Source organism: Myxocyprinus asiaticus, chromosome 46, assembly GCF_019703515.2.
Source record: "Myxocyprinus asiaticus isolate MX2 ecotype Aquarium Trade chromosome 46, UBuf_Myxa_2, whole genome shotgun sequence".
Taxonomy (NCBI): Eukaryota; Metazoa; Chordata; class Actinopteri; order Cypriniformes; family Catostomidae; genus Myxocyprinus; species Myxocyprinus asiaticus.
This window is the reverse complement of record NC_059389.1, coordinates 25,920,004-25,941,443: the sequence shown is the minus strand read 5'-3', so window position 1 is coordinate 25,941,443 and position 21,440 is coordinate 25,920,004. Positions and strand designations below refer to the sequence as shown.

Genomic DNA, 21,440 nt, shown 5'->3' with positions numbered 1-21,440 from the left:
GCTAGAAATTTGCCCGTTTTAGTCATCTTTTTTGCGCTGTATCAAAGAAAAGACTAACAATTTTAATTCTCATCCCTAATGTATCTGTAAAATGACATGACTGTGGCAGCTGGCTAGCAAAAACAAAATACACAATTATTTACTGCTCAAGTTGTCCCTCATTGTGTTTTCCTCCCAGTAGAATCTTAACACAATATTTTCTTCAAGAACTGGAACGCTGCTCTTTTCCATACAAAAACAATTTGTACTGACCTCTACTGTCAAGATCCAAAGGGGGAAAAAAAATCATTACGAAAATACCATAAAAGTAGTCCATACAACACATAGCTGTTGTGTGGCCCCAGAAAGCTTGGAATATAGTTCACAAGTCATATGGACTACTGTTATGATGTCTTTATACTGAATGTAACGATGCTGGCAATGATGATGACGACAACGTGTAGAGAGAACCCAAGTGCAGTTTATTTACAAAGTGCAGTAATCCAAAAACCCTAACTAAAAAAAACCTTGACTTGACTTGACTTGACTTGACTTGACTTGACTTGACTTGACTTGACTTGACTTGACTTGACTTGACTTGACTTGACTTGACTTGACTTGACTTGACTCACCCTTACATCAAAATTCACATTCAATACTTGACAACTAGACAATGCAAACATGAGGGCTTAAATACAAGACATGGGAGAACATAAACCAATGAACAAACAGAACTCATAACAAGCTAATTAAACAATAAACCAATGAAAACATGACACATGAACATGGAGGGAAAACAGGAATCACATGACAAGGGAAACAGGAACTAAACATTTCTAAATAAAAGACATGAATCAACAAAATACACATGACATTGAATCTTTAATAGTGCTTTATAGTATTTGTCCTTTATGAAGCTCGACCGCTCCTTCTCACTATAAACTGTTATTCTATGGAATAGAAAAGAGCTGCTTAAAATATCTATTTTTATGTTCCAAGAAAATTTAACAGTATATGAGTTCTGAACAACATAAGGGTGAGTAAATGAGTGAGTAAAAGTACATTTTCCATTTGTAGATGAACTACTCCTTTAACTAGTGGTTCATCCTCAAAATAAAATGGTCTCTTAAGAGATGCTGTACACAATTCAGAATTAATTAAAGACTTAATTCTTAATTCTTAAATTGATTTTAAATTATTACCTAATAATATTTGCATTAAAAATGTATGACACTGTCCTTGCCAAAACCTAAAAGCACAATAGAAGTCACAAGTCACAGGTCTTACCATGTTCTAGTTCTGATCTGGGTGATGACGCTCTACTTTGTGTTATAGATCATTTTCTAAGACAGTATCAAGTGAATTTTCTAAAAAGCTACTTCAAAAACCTACCAGATTACCACATTCATTCAATTCCTTTACAATATACAGACATTCACTCTTATTTAAGCTTGATATGCTGAAAACTGCTCCGTTAATGTTTTCACATTTACAGTTATGAATGATATACAAATCACGTACTGTACGTGACATATTTTAAATTCAAATTGGTGAATTTCGCCTAATGGTGAATAGTTTACCCCCTTGGAAATTATGGTTGGTCTGTACAACATTTCAATCATAAAAGAGTCAAATATTGCATGTTTAGTTTGATACTGACCTCTCACATGACACAAACACTCTTAACCAGAACTGCTTGCTGATTCTTGTTGCTGGAATAATCCATGAGGTTCCTGTTCAGCTTCTAAACTGTTTTTTTTTTTTTGTTGTTTGTTTTTTTGTAAAGCTGCTTTGAAACAATGTGTATTCTGTATTGTAAAATGAACAAATAAAAATGACTTGATGAACAGGCACAGAGGAAAACTAGTACACCGTGTATACACCACGTAGCTGCATTAATCCACAAAATGCAAACCTGCTTAAATGAAATCACAAGATATGCTATATTTCATACTAACTAGACCAATGCATCAGTATATAAATCATAAGGATATAGTGAAAACATGCAGCCTCAGAACAAGCAACTCAACACTACAGTCAGATTAATGTTTGCTCAGACACTTCAATAAAAGTAATAGACATTCTATGTGACCAAACCGAAAATGTATTACATACAAAATAATTCATTTTATTCCATCTAGTCATGCCAGATCAAACAATAAAATTAATTTATATTGTTGTAAACTATAAAGACTTATTTACAAAATACACTTAAATGTGAGCAGAAAATACTGATCACAATGCAGGCCTATTCTGAAAAGCAGAAATCTCTAAAGGCACAAATAACTACTCCAACACACCAGAAACATTTATAGCAACTTCTATATAATTCGAGTCACTTGAATTAATACTAAGTATTAATTAAAATAATTAAAATATGCTTAATTAAAGTGTGTCGGAGCTGCCATCTAGTGTTCTGCTATGAAAAATACAAGAATAAGCGTATTGCTAGTCATAAATCTATATACTATGTATATATATATATATATATATATATATATATATATATATATATATATATATATATATATACACACACACACACACACACACCTGGCAGCCAAAAGTTTAGAATAATGTCCAGATTTTGCTCTTATGGAAAGAAATTGGTACTTTTATTCACCAAAGTGGCATTTAACTGATCACAATGTTTAGTCAGGACATTAATAACATGAAAAATTACTATTACAATTGTACAATTACAATTTGAATAACTTAAACTACTTCAAAGAGTTCTCATCAAAAAATCCTCCATGTGCAGCAGCTTTGCAGATCCTTGGCATTCTAGCTGTCAGTTTGTCCAGATACTCAGGTGACATTTCACCCCACACTTCCTGTAGCACTTGCCATAGATGTGGCTGTCTTATTGGGCACTTATCACGCACCTTACAGTCTAGCTGATCCCACAAAAGCTCAATGGGGTTAAGATTCATAACACTCTTTTCCAGTTATCTGTTGTCCAATGTCTGTTTCTTTGTCCACTCTAACCTTTTCTTTTTGTTTTTCTGTTTCAAAAGTGGCTTTTTCTTTGCAATTCTTCCCATAAGGCCTCCACCCCTGAGTCTTCTCTTTACTGTTGTACATGAAACTGGTGTTGAGCGAGTAGAATTCAATGAAGCTGTCAGCTGAGGACATGTGAGGTGTCTATTTCTTAAACTAGAGACTCTGATGTACTTATCCTCTTGTTTAGTTGTACCTCTGGCCTTCCACATCTCTTTCTGTCCTTGTTAGAGCCAGTTGTCCTTTGTTTTTGAAGACTGTAGTGCACACCTTTGTATGAAATCTTCAGTTTTTCTTTTTTTAGTTTTTTTTTTTTTTTTTTTTTTTTTTTTTGGCAATTTCAAACATTGTAAATTGCCTTCATTCCTCAAAACAATGATTGACTGATGAGTTTCTAGAGAAAGCTGTTTCCTTTTTGCCATTTTTGACCTAATATTGACCTTAAGACATGCCAGTCTATTGCATACTGTCTCAACTCAAAAACAAAAACAAAGACAATGTTAAGCTTCATTTAATGAACCAAATAGCTTTCAACAGTGTTTGATATAATGGCAAGTGATTTTCTAGTACCACATTAGCAATTTAGCATGATTACTCAAGGATAAGGTGTTGAAGTGATGGCTGCTGGAAATGGGGCCTGTCTAGATTTGATCAAAAATGACTTTTTTCAAACAGTGATGGTGCTGTTTTTTACATCAGTAATGTCCTGACTATACTTTGTGATCAGTTGAATGCCACTTTGGTGAATTAACCATCAACTCTCTGTAAGCTGGACATGCTGAGAAGTAGCAAATAATCGAGTCCTGCAGCTTTTATAGACCAACAGAAAAACGGGCATTGTGACGTCAGCAGAAACACATTGCACATGCGTCACAAAACCCGATGAGGATGAAGTCGTGAAGAGTTCTAAACAAAAGAATTGAACAGATTACTTGTTGCCTTTGGCTTACTCAGTGTTTCTTTCTTTCTTTTTTGTGTAATGAGCTATTTTGTTTATTTATTTATTATTTACTTTGCAGCTTTGAAACAATATGTATTGTAAAAAAGTGCTGTACAAATGAACTGTACTGAATTTTGTAGTCGAGTAAACGTACACAAATGATGCTTTTTCTCCTTTACACACGAGGGCGCCGTTGAACTATTTTACTGCTTTAGTAAAAGTCGGTCAATTGAGTGTAAAATTAATCCAATTTGTTTACATTGGTTGACTGACTGTCAATACAGGTGTAATTACGAGTGTAATGTACAGTAAATTATCTTCCATTTGTTTACTCCGAACAACACAGCCATTGCTGTACACACATGCAAGGGATTCACAATACTGTGCGTAACACTTGTGCAAATATGTATTTGTTGGTATAACCCGCCCTCACTGCATGCCTAAAGGAGTTTGATCGCAATCTTTCCTCATTACACTGGAAATATTGCTTTGGACAGCGTCGCCGAACTTTTAGAAAACATGTACTGGGAAAAACAAACACAAAAGGACATTCAGTAGAGGTGTCATATATCTCATGAGTACGTGAATATTCTGGGATGATGAAGAGGGCAGGTGAGTTATTTTCCTGCTTCTACATAACAACATTTATTATAATCTACCACAGAAAGAGGAGTTAAGTTATATGTACACTTTTTAGATAGTACCAAAACTGCTGTTGAGTTTTAAAGAGATTTTTAAATAACATTGCACCATCTGATAGACAGTGAGTTTGAAAGACAAAGTGATTGCTCACAAATGGAAAAGTTACTTTTCATGTCGCTTGGTTGAATTGGGACAACTTTCTGAAGGCAAATAAATTCGAATATGGGCCTTAACATTTGATAAGCCTGTTAGGTTTGTTCCTTTAATAAAGTTAGACAATATAGTATACATATTGTTGAATTTGATTTTGCTTTGTGTTGTGGTTTTTCATTAAAGCTGGGGACTTTCCATGTACATTTATTAGTGATCAATATGGAAACTGAAAATGAATGACAGCACCCCAGAGGTTTTTGTTGTTTTCTTCAACCTGAAATTATGTTTGAGGTCTGATTAAATGTCTGAGAGACCCTAAGCCTCTTTTAATAGCTCAAAATGCATACTTAACAATAAAGTATACTGTGTGGCTTTTCCTAATTTTATGAGAACTGATAACAACTTGATAGCATGATTTAAAAGTCCTCATTTGTGTCTTTCCACTGTGGAGGCCTGTCAAATTGGATTTGTTATATATTTCCACATGTTCATGCTGGGGTCACATTTTCCCCAAACAGAAACAGTATACATTTCCTGCATTTAATAAACACACACACACACACACACACACACACACACACACACACACACACACATTTCTAAAAGCTGAATGTAAATTTTTAGAAGAATATTTTAGCTCTGTAGGTCCATACAATGCAAATGAATGGTGGCCAGAAATTTGAAGCTCCAAAAAGCACATAAATGCTGCATGAAAGTAATCCATACTACTCCAGCGGTTAAATTCATGTGTTCAGAAGCAATATAATGGGTGTGGGTGAGAAAGAGATAAATATTTCAGTCCTTTTTACTATTAATCACACTTTCCCTTTGGTGATTGCCATTCTTTGTGCTTATCGCCACGTTCTGCCAAAAAGAAAAACTTGGTCCTCTCATGAATGCGCATAGGAGGAATGTCGCTTCTGAAGACGTTGATTTAACTGCTGGCGTCATATGGATTACTTTAATGCTGCCTTTATGTTCTTTTTGGAGCTTCAAAGTTCTGGCCACCATTCACTTGCATTGTATGGACCTAAAGAGCTGAGATATTTTTCTAAAAATCTTTGCTTGTGTTCAGCAGAAGAAGGAAAGTCATACACATCTGGGATGGCATGAGAGTTTGTAAATGATGAGAGAATTTTCATATTTGGGTGAACTATTCCTTTAATATAGACCTACCATGAGCTTTGAGGTTGTTAATTGATGTTGTATGCTTCTGTTTAACCCATCAGTCCAGGTTATTTTAACATAATTTTTTAGAAACCATGTTTAATAGTGTTATTCCTGGTGAAGAACTACACTACCTATAATTCAGCAGAGAAAGATCCACCAATCAGAGAATCACAGACAACAAAGCATGCCAAACATGCTCATTGTTTTAAATACATTGTTTCTATACTTATTATCAACAACTTATCAATCAACCTACTGTGTTTTATTCAGTTTTGTATAGGATTATTCCCCCCTCCTTTCAATACCATTCTAAACATTCTACAGTAAGTTCTTATTATTGTATTTAGTCAGACACAACATTTACTAATTATATTGTAAATTAACCTTGTTTTTATCTCTCTGGGTTCTTTATTTGTCACAGCGGGTGAGCCAAAACCACCTTTGGCTCCAAAACCAAAAGTTCTTCCAACACCAGCGCAAACAGAACTTCCACTTGCTTCAAAGTTATGTGTTCATCAGTGTGCCCCACCAACTGTTAAAAGTAACATCAAGCCTGCTTTGCCACCAAAACCATGCCTCTCCAAAATTCCTCCTCCCTCTTTCAGGACAAAACCTCCCGGATCCAAGGTTGAGCACCAAGCACATTTTCAACACAAATCGGACATCACAAGAAATGTTAGCTTTCTGAATGTCAGAAATGGAACACACACAGGGAACAACAAACCAGAGTGGGATTACGTAATTCCAATTTGTGTTTGTAATGACAGAAACTGTGCAGATTGCTCTCCAGAGAAAAACAACCAAAAAGTTCTTCAACAAAAAAAAAGTACAGATGCGTGGAAGGAAAGCAAAACAGAAGGTTCTAAAATGAGTCCACCCAAACCTCATTTGAGAACATCAGAGGATCAGAAATTTGTGGTGAATAAACCCGCATTGTCAAGGAGCATCTCTGGAAAGGACTCGTCCAATAATAATCTGATTGAAAAACCTCAGATTTGGAATACAGAGCATTTGAAGGCAAATCAGAGCATCATACTGTATGGAAAATTCAGATTTAAAACCCAAAATACCAGGATGCACCAGAAGAACATTGTTTCTAGTATTAATTCATTAATTGATAGTAGGCCATCACCTGAACCCATTGAAAGTATGCAAATCTCAAGTAAAAGTGCACAATGTAGTCTGTCCCCTGATAAAGTACATGCTGTTTCTAAGCCTCCTGAGAAAGTTCCACCTGTTGTCATGCAGCAAAAAGCTAACATTAACCTTCAGGAGTCATCAGGACTTACCAAGAGAGATCTTACTGTCTTACCTGTTGATATAAACAGTCCAGATCTGTTGCAGAAAGAAGGTCCTCACAAGGAGAATATCACCACTGTGAGACCTTCTAGTGAGATCAAAGGTAACCAAAGGGGTGGTAACAGTACCCAATACAACAGCAAGGGCACCCCCGTTCCTGCCCCACGCCAGAAGATCCATCGATTGCAACATAATAAAACCCAGCATGTGTGCCAACATGCACCAGGGACTGAAAATAAAAAGCAAAATCTGGATGGATGCCCCAATGCCTTTGAGAACTCCTTAACAAGCAATCAACATCCTACAACAAAGAGGACAAGCCAGAAACGTCGACCTGATAACTTTAGGAAGGATAGCATTGGGACTACAGAACATACAGTAGATGGACTCCTTATAAAAACAAGGACATTCAGAGTGCAATTTTCCGAAATGAAGAATGAAGATCACAAAACTGTGATCAATCTGAGCCAACCAAGTAAGAAGCTTGAAGAAGAAGCCCAAAAGCTTGGCTTGAAACTCAAGCCTAAATCCAAGTCCTTATCCTCAGCAGACATGCATAGACCTGATGGCCTAAAGAAGACCTCCTTTCTAAGGATCATGGACCTTGACATCAGTGTCAAAAAAGTGCCTCAAAAGCTGTTTGTCAAGAGTGGGCAGGCACTTGATTGCGCTGCGGTTACAAATGAACAAACAGTCGACACGGAATGCTATTCAGATAGAAACCAAAACGAAGTGTGCTCTGAAAGACAGATATCACTGCACAATAGTTACCCAGATGGATTGAATGTGAAGCCAGTAGTAAATGGGATTAAAACTGAAATTGAGCAAAATGTAGATGACCTTGAGGTAGATCTACAGAATTCTGGTCAATATGAACATATATATGAAGATATCCTAGAATATGAAAACCTGCCTCAATGTAGCATTCCAAATGCACAAGACACCAATAATTGCCAAAGCCAATCTTGTATGTATGAGGGCGATGGTATTTATGAAATTCCAGATGTGTTCCCTGAAAACTCTACAGACACCAATGAGCAGCAAGATTTTCTTAAAAGGTACATAAACTTCATAGTTTATAATAGAGGTCAACCAAAAAGGTGTTTTTTAAATGGCTTATGGCGATATCAATAAAGCATGTTGACTAAAGTCCGATATAATGCCAATTTATCACACAATTTAATGTAATAGTAAATAACATAAATATAAACTGGTAAAAAATGTATGAACTTTTATTTAGCTTATATTTACTCAAAATTTCACACAAAACGTTTTTGTGTCCTAGTCTACAACTAAAGCACGTTGTATCCCTCACACTGGCAAAAGCAACCATTATTCCCATCTTGCGTGCCTGCAGTGAGAAGCTTCTCACTTTAGAATTACCCTACATTAAAACAGCCTTGCGTAGCTGTCTTTTGAAGGAGAAGGGCACCAGGCTAGTGTGAATGTCAAGTTGTACTGAAACACTGGACACATTTAACTTCACTTCGGCAGCAAAATGCTTTGGTGCCACAAAAATTCAAAGGAACATAGTCATAATAAAGAGCCAATGAAATTGGTCAAGGTGAGAAATTATATGACATAACCTAATGATTTGTTATTTGAATATTTCTTTACAAATGAAAAGATGTGGTAAATTGCAGTTTAGTTTTTTCTTTGCCCCCTTTTCCCCTGTTGAACATTTTCTTATTTAAATTAGATGCTAATTCCAAATTGTCTGGCAAAATTCATCATTCCCAGACACATTGTGCAGAAATTTTACTCCCTGCCAGATCCTGACTCCCCTCTACCTGATTGGCCTTATCCCTAAAGCCCACACCTAACCCTAACCATCATTGGTCCCTACCGCTAAAGCCCATCCCTGCACCTGCCCCTAAACATAAGGATATAGGAAGTCTGAATTTGGAACGAATAAATTTCCTAGCTGAAACGCTGGATGGTACAGTTGAAGTCAGAAGTTTATATACACCTACCTTAGCCAAATACATTTAAACTCAGTTTTTCACAATTCCTGACATATAATCATAGAAAACATTCCCTGTCTTAGGTCAGTTAGGATCACTACTTATATTTTAAGAATGTGAAATGCCAGAATAATAGTAGAGATAATTATTTATTTCAGCTTTTATATCTTTCATCACATACCCAGTGGGTCAGAAGTTTACATACACTTTGTTAATATTTGGTAGCATTGCCTTTAAATTGTTTAACTGCTAGGCAAGTGTCGCCAGATAGGCTGGTCTGGGAGATGGGGGCGTCGAGAAAGCGAAACTTGTTGGCGTCCTTCATTTCCACCAGGTTAAGCCATAGGTGGCGCTCCTGAACCACCAAGGTGGACATTGCCTGTCGCCGAGCGCAGCTCCTGCATCACTCCCGGGTCAGGACTACCCTCGTGCAGCTCTTTCAATGCCTTGGCCTGGTGTACTTGCAGGAGGGCCATGGCATGCAGGGCAGAGGCGGCCTGTACAGCGGCACTATAAGCCTTGGCTGTCAGAGACAACGTAGACGTACAGGCCTTGGACGTGAGTCTCGGGCGATTCGGCCAGGTGGCGGCGTTTTGCATCAAGATTGGTTTGCGGTGATAGACCTGAAGGACGCGTACTTCCTTACGGGCGAAGAAGGTCACAGCGTGGGCTCTCGGGCAGGCGATGTCCACATTGGTGGTTATTGGAGGCTATCCAACATGTCCTGCCCCGGTGCGGTTCAAGGTCCCGCACCCCGTCTGCTCACCGCCAAGGGCGTCCACCTGCGGCAGCAACTCAGGCGGCTCTGCTGCAGCCCGAGCCAACCGCTTTTCCTTGTGAGATCCCACCCTCAGGTACGTCAAACACAATCGTCCACATGGTGCTTCTCGCTCGAAGTTTCAGGTATGGCTAGCGCTCTCCAACCCATTGCGCTGGTTGGCCAGGACAATCCGACTCGGCTATGCGATTCATTTTGGCCGGTGTCCGCTCGGGTTCAGTGGCGTCCGTTTCACCTTGGTGAGGGGCGAGAATGCCGCTTCACTGCGTGCGGAAATGGCGATCCTTCTGCAGAAGGATGCGATAGAGCCTGTCCCTCCAGCTGAGATGAAGAAGGGGTTCTACAGCCACTACTTCATTGTGCCAAAGAAAGGCGGTGGGTTGCAGCCAATCTTGGACCTGCGAGTGCTGAACCGGGCCCTGCACAGACTCCCGTTCAAGATGCTGACTCAGAAGCGCATTCTGTCATGCGTCCAGCATCAAGATAGGTTCATGGCAGTAGACCTGAAGGACGTGTACTTCCCTACGGGTGACGTAGGTCACGGTGCGGGCTCTCGGGCAGGCGATGTCAACCTTGGTGGTCCAGGTGTGCCACCTATGACTTACCCTGGTTGAGATGAAGGACGCCGACTAGGTCTGCTTTCTCGACACCCCCATCTCCCAGACCGGCCTATTCGGCGACACCGTTGAGGACTTTGCCCAGCAGTCAAGAAGCAGATGGAGGCTATCCAACATATCCTGCCCTGGTGCGGTTCAAGGTCCTGTACCCTGTCTGCTTGCCGCCAAGGGCATCTCCCTGCGGCAGCAACTCAGGCGGCTCTGCCGCAGCCCAAGCCAAGTGCTCCGCCCTGGCGTAGAGCCCCCCACAGGAAGCTGATGCCCCCTGTCTCATGTTCTGGCACTAAGAGCCCCAGGAAGGCCTCCAAGCGCCCCTGAGATGGAAGACCCAGGGATGAAGAGACCTGCTGGAACCCCGGAGGTGGTGCACAGACGACTCCATCCCCCGGTGGAGGGCCGGGAGGAGAATCCTTTGTTCCCTTTTGTTTTGATTTTGCTGCATGCCCAAGGGGCTGTGCACCCACATTTTCAAAAAGAGAGCAGTCTCCTCATTCCCTGGGTCATACACTCGGTGTTTACGGCCGTCGTTGTCACAATCGGCGTACATCGAACACTCACGGCCAGGGCACTATGAACGCAGGCTCCCCACCTTCACGCACCCGGCCGTGGCACACACACACCCATGGTCAGGCAGTTGTGTTGAGCCATGAGGGCGCCCAGGCCCCTCCCCCATCGCTGACCGTTCCTATGATGGGTATGCGGAGGGAGGTAAGTGCTTTGACGTTTCCCTCAGCACAGCCACGAGTTGGGAATGCGAGGCTCCTCAACGTGGCAGTTCCTGCTCCTCCCCGCCGTGAGGCCCCACCCGCAGATACGTCAAACGCAATCGTCCCATTGGTGCCCCTCACTAGGAGTTTGGAGGCGTGGCTCTCCAACCTGTCGCGCTGGTTGGCCAGGATGATCCGACTCGGCTATGCAATTCAGTTCGCTCGGCGCCCGCCCGGGTTCAGCAGCGTCCGTTTCAGCTCAGTGAGGGGCGAGAACGCCGCTGCCCTGCGTGTGGAAATCATGATCCTTCCGCAGAAGAAGGGGTTCTACAGCCCCTACTTCATTGTGCTAAAGAAAGGCGGTGGGTTGCGGCCAATCTTGGACCTGCGAGTGCTGAACCAGGCCCTGCACAGACTCCCGTTCAAGATGCTGACTCAGAAGCTCATTCTGTCATGCGTCTAGCATCAAGATTGGTTTGCGGCGGTAGACCTGAAGGATGCGTACTTCCATGTCTCGGTTTTACCCTCGCATGTGAAGCGTTTTTACTTTGAAGTTGATCTATCACTCTCATGCGGATCCAGCGAGAGCAGCAATCTGCTGACCTCTTCTAGTTTCACTCAGCCCCGATCGCCTGCTTGGAGTGTCACGGATTGACCATTGCACAAGATTCATGAGTTAGAGGGACACAGTTTTTATGAAGACTATTATAATACATGCATCAGAGGCAGATACTTTATATGAGCACTCCACAGGAAGAAAATGCTGGATTTGCGCAATTTTTCTTAGGTTTGTGAATTTAATCTGTTTAAACAAGAAATCTGTTTATTTGCAGATGATATTCACTTTTTTCCTGGGGGTCTTACTGGGAAACTGATGTGGCATACAATTTACTAGCTTTGGCTGCAGTCATTTTAGACCCTGTTTACAGCTGCTATTAAGATGGATGATCCGATCACAGATGGTCAGCGCTAAATAAAGTTGTAAACCTGGTGCAAAACATTTTGTGATTGAATAAAAAACACATACAGAGGTAGCCTGAAACGCATGTTACCACATCACATTTGAAGTGTAAATTCCATTCTGAATGATGCATCCCAGATGGCAGCGAAGTGCAACCTCTCAATCAACCAGGGCCATTTCTAGGTATAGGTGAACTAGGCAGTTGCCTAGGGTTAGCTGTGACGGGGCACCAAATCGGAAGCCGCCCCCAAACATCGCCCTTCCCCCGCTCCGGCAGTCGGGAGCGAATACAATACCACGTCCGCACCCACAAAAAAATTTATGGATGCTGCAACAACAACTGTGTTTACTTAATAACGGAAGTAACGCCCACATTTTGCACAAAGCATCACGGGACATAGGAAAAAGGTGGATATGATAGAATTTTTATTGATATTAGCCTTTTTATCATTAGACAAGACAATTAACAGTTACAGGGAACTATTGAGTTGAGCGAGATAGAGAGAGAATGAAACACACAAGCACTTTAACATTATGATCTCCTGCTTCTCTGTAGCTGCTTTGATATGCGGGAATGTTTAAATGAGACGTTGTTGCAGGCCGGTCTTTTATTTTGGTAACACGATGGCGCGTAACAACAAAACGAACAGTGATTGGTCATTTACACATCAGACGGCTCCTTCACATGCAAGCAGGTGGTTTTCGGCGCTGTCCTGGCTTAAACTAATCGGCCAAACAGGAAAATGTATCGGCCAATGCCGATAATTTAAAAATATGAAATACTGGCAGATTTATTAGTCTCTACAAAATAGTAGTTGACCATTAGTTTATCGTATATAACATTATACCAAAAATATATTTTTTGAACTTAAGGGGATCTGACATAATATAAAAATCACCTTGTGACTAGCTGATTAAAAGTAATTTATAAAAAATGTAAGTTATTTCACAGAAAAGCTCTTGCATCATTTGTTTGCAGATGGCACTTGGTTTAATGTTTTGTTGTCTAATGCAATGAAGTTCATATACTTTTAAGTGGGACAAAAGTGTCCAGAAGTGTTCAAATAATTTTTGGGGCCACTGTAAATAGCTCTCTTGATGTAAGTTGAGACTGCTACTGCAATTAGATGCATCTTAATGATAGAAACCCAGCAGTACTTTACGAACTTTACGAACTTGTGAAACATATTTGAGTTTGTCGTATGTGACACACCCATTTGATAAGGAGTTGGAAAAAAAATGGCTGCTACATTCTAAACATGCTGCTGAATGATTTCATATTTTAACCTATTTCTGATTCATATTACAGACTATTGTTGACTGCTTAGATAGTTTTGATCTTGGAGAGTACAGAATTGTGGTGTTTTAGTCATCACACCTTTTTTAGTTCCTCTCACATGCCTGTACATTTTGCATTGCTTTTTATGTTGCTTCTTGTATTATTTTCAGAAATGTGTTTGAAGAAATGCACGTGGATGACACACATTCAGAAGGAGATGATAGCAGCTTGGAGGAAGAGGAGGATAATACTGTCAGCAATGAGAGACAGGTATTGTTTTCAAATTTGGGTCAATGACATGCCACTCATTTTTTTACTCTTTTTGTCCAGACCTATGAAGTTATTCAAAAATACATAAAAAATTCACACAAATTATTTGAATACACCTCTAGTATGATTAACACGTTTTTAATTTCTAGGATCAATGTCATTTTTATATTTTTTCTGGGGCAAAAATATCTATGTGGTGAAATGTTTTTTTAAACATCTTTTATTATTATTTCTCAAAACAATAAGCAGAGAAGCAATTTAAAAACTACTTTTGTACACAAAATCAAAAACAGGTTGTGTAACCAACATGCTGGTAGCCATTCTATTGTCTTGTGACAAAAAATAAAAATAAAATAGAGAGGACGGCTTTAGACTGTGTGTGAAGTTTTTAAAAAATATTAAATATTTGGACATTTTTATGAAAAGGCATATTTGGTTTAGGTCAAAAGGAGAATCCCTATGAAAACTTCTCGATATCATGATTAAAAAATTAATGATATTAATATCTATATATATATACTGTATATATACACCAATCAACCACAACATTAAAACCACCCGCCTAATATTGTGTAGGTCCCCCTCATGCCGCCAAAAAAGCCCCAACCTGCATCTCAGAATGCTATTCTTCTCACCACAATTGTACAGAGCAGTTATCTGAGTTATAGACTTTGTCAGTTCGAACCAGTCTGGCCATTCTCTGTTGACCTCTCTCATCAACAAGGCATTTCCATCCACAGAATTGGATGTTTTTTGTTTTTGGCACCAATTGGAGTAAATTCTAGAGACTGTTGTGCGTGAAAATCCCAGGAGATCAGCAGTTACAGAAATACTCAAACCAGCCCATCTGACACCAACAGTCATCCATGCGATTATCTAATCATCCAATCGTGTGGCAGCATTGCAGTGCATAAAATCATGCAGATACCGGTCAGGAGCTTCAGTTAATGTTCACATCAACCATCAGAATGGGGACAAAATGTGATCTTAGTGATTTGGACCGTAGAATGATTGTTGGTGCCAGATGGGCTGGTTTGAGATATATATATATATATATATATATATATATATATATATATATATATATATATATATATATATATATATATATATATACATATACAGTTGAAGTCAGAAGTTTACATACACTTAGGTTGAAGTCATTAAAACTCTCTTTTTTTTAACCACTCCACAGATTTAATATTAGCAAACTATAGTTTTGGGAAGTCGTTTAGGACATCTACTTTGTGCATGACAAGAGTAATTTTTCCAACAATTGTTTACAGACAGATTGTTTCACTTTTAATTGACTATATCACAATTCCAGTGGGTCAGAAGTTTACATACACTAAGTTAACTGTGCCTTAAAGCAGCTTGGATAATTCCAGAAAATGATAACTGAGTTGGAGGTGTACCTGTGGATGTATTTTAAGGCCTACCTTCAAACACAGTGCCTCTTTGCTTGATCATGGGAAAATCAAAAGAAATCAGCAAAGACCTCAGAAAACAAATTGTGGACCTCCTTCGAAGCAATTTCCAAATGCCTGAAGGTACCATGTTCATCTGTACAAACGATGGTACACAAGTATAAACACCATGGGACCACGCAGCCATCATACTGCTCCGGAAGTCTCCTAGAGATGAAAGTAGTTTGGTGCGAAAAGTGCAAATCAACTCCAGAACAACAGCAAAGGACCTTGTGAAAATGCTGGAGGAAAGAGGTAGGCAAGTATCTATATCCACAGTAAAACAGGTCTTATATCGACTGAAAGACTGCTCAGCAAGGAAGAAGCCACTGCTCCAAAGCTGCCATAAAAAAGCCAGACTACAGTTTGCAAGTGCACATGTGGACAAAGGTCTTACTTTTTGAAGAAATATCCTCTGGTCTGATGAAAATGTTTTTTAACTGTTTGGCCATAATGACCATCGTTATGTTTGTAGGAAAAAGGGTGAGGCTTGCAAGCCGAAGAACATCATCCCAACCATGAAACATGAGGGTGGCAGCATCATGTTGTGGGGGTGCTTTGCTGCAGGAGGGACTGGTGCACTTCACAAAATAGATGACATCATGAGGAAGGAAAATTATGTGGATATATTGAAGCAATATCTCAAGACATCAACCAGGAAGTTAAAGCTCATCGCAAATAGGTCTTCCAAATGTCCATAATTAATATTACAATTTGAAAAAAATGTTCAGAACTTCTTAAACTACTTCAAAGAGTTCTCATCAAAAAATCCTCCACTTGTAGCAATGACAGCTTTGCAGATCCTTGGCATTCTAGCTGTCAGTTTGTCCAGATACTCAGGTGACATTTCACCCCACACTTCCTGTAGCACTTGCCATAGATGTGGCTGTCTTATTGGGCACTTATCACATACACTATATTGCCAAAAGTATTCGCTCATCTGCCTTTAGACGCATATGAACTTAAGTGACATCCCATTTTTAATCCATAGGGTTTAATATGACGTCGGTCCACCCTTTGCAGCTATAACAGCTTCAACTCTTCTGGGAAGGCTTTCCACAAGGTTTAGGAGTGTGTTAATGGGAATTTTTGACCATTCTTCCAGAAGCGCATTTGTGAGGTCAGACACTGATGTTGGACGAGAAGGCCTGGCTCGCAGTCTTCGCTCTAATTCATTCCAAAGGTGCTCCATCGGGTTGAGGTCAGGACTCTGTGCAGGCCAGTCAAGTTCTTCCAAACCAAACTCACTCATCCATGTCTTTATGGACCTTGCTTTGTGCACTGGTGCGCAGTCATGTTGGAACAGGAAGGGGCCATCCCCAAACTGTTCCCACAAAGTTGGGAGCATGGAATTGTCTAAAATCTCTTGGTATGCTGAAGCATTCAGAGTTCCTTTCACTGGAACTAAGGGGCCAAGCCCAGCTCCTGAAAAACAACCCCACACCATAATCCCCCCTCCACCAAACTTCACAGTTGGCACAATGCAGTCAGACAAGTACCGTTCTCCTGACAACCGCCAAACCCAGATTCGTCCATCAGATTGCCAGATGGAGAAGCGTGATTCGTCACTCCAGAGAACGCGTCTCCACTGCTCTAGAGTCCAGTGGCGGCGTGCTTTACACCACTGCATCGGACGCTTTGCATTGCACTTGGTGATGTATGGCTTGGATGCAGCTGCTCGGCCATGGAAACCCATTCCATGAAGCTCTCTACGCACTGTTCTTGAGCTAATCTGAAGGCCATATGAACTTTGGAGGTCTGTAGCGATTGACTCTGCAGAAAGTTGGCGACCTCTGCGCACTATGCGCCTCAGCATCCGCTGACCACGCTCTGTCATTTTACGTGGCTGAGTTGCTGTCATTCCCAATTGCTTCCACTTTGTTATAATACCACTGACAGTTGACTGTGGAATATTTAGTAGCGAGGAAATTTCACGACTGGACTTGTTGCACAGGTGGCATCCTATCACAATACCACGCTAGAATTCACTGAGCTCCTGAGAGCGGCCCATTCTTTCACAAATGTTTGTAGAAGCAGTCTGCATGCCTAGGTGCTTCATTTTATACACCTGTGGCCATGGAAGTGATTGGAACACCTGAATTCAATTATTTGGATGGGTGAGCGAATACTTTTGGCAATATAGTGTACCTTACAGTCTAGCTGATCCCACAAAAGCTCAATGGGTTTAAGATCCATAACACTCTTTTCCAATGATCTGTTGTCCAATGTCTGTGTTTCTTTGTCCACTCTAACCTTTCCTTTTTGTTTTTCTGTTTCAAAAGTGGCTTTTTCTTTGTAATTCTTCCCATAAGGCCTGCACCCCTGAGTCTTCTCTTTACTGTTGTACATGAAACTGGTGTTGAGCGGATAGAATTCAATGAAGCTGTCAGCTGAGGACATGTGAGGTGTCTATTTCTCAAACTAGAGACTCTGATGTACTTATCCTCTTGTTTAGTTGTACATCTGGCCTTCCACATCTCTTTCTGTCCTTATTAGAGCCAGCTGTCCTTTGTCTTTGAAGACTGTAGTGTACACCTTTGAATGAAATCTTCAGTTTTTTTGGCAATTTCAAGCATTGTATAGCCTTCATTCCTCAAAATAATGATTGACTGTTGAGTTTCTAGAGAAAGTTGTTTCTTTTTTTTTGTTGCCATTTTTGACCTAATATTGACCTTAAGACATGCCAGTGTATTGCATACTGTGGCAACTCAAAAACAAACACAAAGACAATGTTAAGCTTCATTTAACGAACCAAATAGCTTTCAACTGTGTTTGATGTAATGGCAAGTGATTTTCTAGTACCACATTAGCAATTTAGCATGATTACTCAAGGATAAGGTGTTGGAGTGATGGCTGCTGGAAATGGGGTCTGTCTAGATTTGATCAAATATGATTTTTTTCAAATAGTGATGGTGCTGTTTTTTACATCAGTAATGTCCTTACTATATTTTGTGATCAGTTGAATGCCACTTTGGTGAATTAAAGTACCAATTTCCTTCCGAAACAGCAAAATCTGTACATTATTCCAAACATTTGGCTGCCAGTGTGTGGGTATATATATATATATATATATATATATATATATATATATATATATATATATATATAGAAAAGTATTTTAATACCTTGATGTTTACATCACTTGACATTTTTAAAGTTATTATATATATATATATATATATATATATATATATATATATCATATATATATATATGTGTATATATATTATTTTTTCAACTGCTTTAAATGTTTTAAATCAGTGATTACATTTCTACCAACTGGACATATGTTTTAAACTAGAATTGTAAAAGTTTTCTCATTTTTATCACCTAGAACAACCTTATTTGTCAATGACCCATTTATTGAATATTTAAAACAGTACTTGCCATGCCATGAAATTTTGGTAGTTATAAGATAAGCTGATGTTTCAGATATTAAAGCAGCTACAGATAGTACAGTATATATAATGTAAATAAATGTATAAAGTTAATGTAATTAAAAAAAAAAAAAAAAAATCTTGATGTAAAAAATGTATTCATTGCCATGTAATGCACCGACTACCAAAATAACTGTACCTCTTTGGTACACATTGCAAGTTAAAGTGACTGTAATGTCTTTGTCCTAGTGTGAAGGTGCAACTTATAAACACATGTAGCGGCTGGAGACTGGAATCCTTTTATATTTAAATGTAATGTTTCTGTTTTAATTTTAATTTTAGATGAAGGCTAAAAAGACCAAGGTTGCCCACATTGTAAAAGAGATCATGACTTCAGAGAAAATGTAAGTCTTTTCTGTATTTTAAGCAGGACTCTTATTCAAACCTTATTTTTTATTAAACTATTTTATTTATTATAACTATTTATTATTTTACAGATTTGTAAAAGTACTGAAGCTGCTCCACATAGTAAGTGGTCACTTTAACTTTGTGTTCCCTTATATTGTGTTTTCCGGTCAAAACTGACCGATTAACCTTTTATTTTTTTCCTGAAAACTAGTTTATTTCATCCAGTTCATCTGAACACACAATTTTGTTTTAGATCATTTTTATTACGTTTTATTGGCTTTATTTCACTTTGTTACACCTGTGGTGTTCCTGGTCTAAAGTGACCGGCCACTGGAAATGAATGGATTGGACTACAAAATACAGAAATATTAAGTGTTCAGGAGAATCCCAATCCTTTAGATGAGCACATACATGGCATTTATAAAGTATTCTGACCCCTTTATTCTTTTCACATTTTGTTATGTTGCAGCGTTATGCTAAAATGATTTAAATTATTTCTTTTTTTCACATCAATCTACACTCCATACCCCATAATGACAAAGCAAAAAAAAAACAAAAAAAAAACTTTTGATAACTTTGAAAATGTATTAAAATGTATTCAGACCCTTTACTGTGACACTTGAAATAGCTCAGGTGCATCTCATTTCTCTGGATCATCTTTGAGATGTTTCTACACTATGATTGGAGTCCACCTGTGGCAAATTCAATTGATTGGACAAGATTTGGAAAAGCACACACATGTCTATATAAGGTCTCAAAGCTGAAAATGCATATCAGAGCAAAAACCAATCCATGAGGTCAAAGGAACTGCCTGCAGAGTTCAGAGACAGGATGGTGTCGAGGTACAGATCTGGGGAATGCTCAAAACACTTTTGGCTGCATTGAAGGTTCCCAAGAGCACAGTAGCCTCCATAATTTTTAAATGGAAGAAGTCTGGAACAACCAGGACTCTTCCTAGAGCTGGCCGCCTGGCCAAACTGAGCAATCAGGGGAGAAGGGCCTTGGTAAGAGAGGTGAACATGAACCCGATGGTCACTCTGGTTGAGCTCCAGAGATCATGTGTGGAGATGGGAGAAACTTGCAGAAGGACAACCATCACTGTAAAACTCCACAGATCTGGGCTTTATGGCTGAGTGGCCAGACGGAAGCCTCTCCTCAGTGCAGGACACATAAAAAAGCACCAAAAGGACTCTCAGGCTGTGAGAAACAAGATTCTCTGGTCTGATGAAACTAAGATCGAGCTGTTTGGCATCAATTCCAAGTGACATGTCTGGAGGAAACCAGGCACCGCTCATCACTTACGCAATACCATCACAACGGTGAAGCATGGTGATGGTAGCATCATGCTGTGGGGGTGTTTTTCAGTGGCAGGGACTGGGGGACTGGTCAAGGTTGAAAAAATGCTGAACACAACAAAATACAGAGATATCCTTAGTGAAAACCTGGTCCAGAGCGCTCAGGACCTCAGAATGGGTCAAAGGTTCACCTTCCAACAGGACAATGACCCTAAGCACACAGCCAAGACAACGCTAGTGTTGCTTAGGTGAATGTCCTTGAGTGGCCCAGCTAGAGCCCAGACTTGAACACAATCGAACATCTCTGGAGAGACCTGAAAATGGCTGTCTGCTGACGGTCCCCATCCAGCCTGACAGAGCTTGAGAGGATCTTCAGAGAAGAATGGCAGAAAATCCCCAAATCCATACGTGCAAAACTTGTCTCATCATACCTAAAAAGACTTGTGGCTGTAATCGCTGCCAAAGGTGCTTCAACTTCAACAAAGATGAGTTAAGGGTCTGAGTACTTATGTCAATCTGATATTTCAGATGTTTCATACATTTGCAATTATCAAAAATCTGGTTTGTCATTAAGGGGTATGGAGTGTAGATTGATGTGATTTTTATTTATTTATTTATTTTTAAAGTATTTTAGCATAATACTGCTACATAACAAAATGTGAAAAAAAATGAAGGGGTCTGAATACTTACTGAATGCACTTTATGTGGATGTATGTTTGCACACACAAAGTCCTTGGAAATGTGCAAACACACACACACACACACATGTACACATATCGTCTTTCCATGTACACTCTTTGAGGAATATTTCAAGATGTACTTACTGTGTTTGGGCTCATTTGAATCGGGATAGTCTGCTGTTATGATATGTCATTGTCTATGTTATATGTATATTTCAGAACGTAATAAGGAAATGTGAACATATGTGACAAAAAGACACTCCTGTTTATTATATTTATATGTCAGTCTCTGAGTGAAACAAATTAGCTCATTGCATTTTAATAATTGAGATCTTTCCAACGATATATAACACGTGGCTCATCTTATCTTTTTATGTTTTTACCAAATCTGAATATAATTGTTGTGATAACAAATTTGCAAATTATAAGTACAAACCATTCTAATTTGTCAGCAA

At 39.4% G+C, this 21,440-nt stretch overlaps 1 protein-coding gene across 3 annotated transcripts in view; it reads left to right on the top strand.

The window, feature by feature from the left end:
• Positions 1-4,402: 4,402 nt before the first annotated feature.
• The window catches only part of LOC127435825 (FYVE, RhoGEF and PH domain-containing protein 6-like), a 33,321-nt gene continuing 16,283 nt past the window's right edge, over positions 4,403-21,440 (top strand). For 2 of the 3 annotated variants that reach the window (XM_051689563.1, XM_051689562.1), the window contains exons 1-5: positions 4,403-4,531; positions 6,306-8,241; positions 13,660-13,759; positions 18,945-19,006; positions 19,100-19,130. In XM_051689563.1, coding sequence (XP_051545523.1) covers positions 4,516-4,531; positions 6,306-8,241; positions 13,660-13,759; positions 18,945-19,006; positions 19,100-19,130 — 2,145 coding nt within the window. In that variant the 5' untranslated portion in view covers positions 4,403-4,515. The remainder of the gene's footprint in view (positions 4,532-6,305; positions 8,242-13,659; positions 13,760-18,944; positions 19,007-19,099; positions 19,131-21,440) is intronic. The other variant, XM_051689564.1, reaches the window with a different exon arrangement.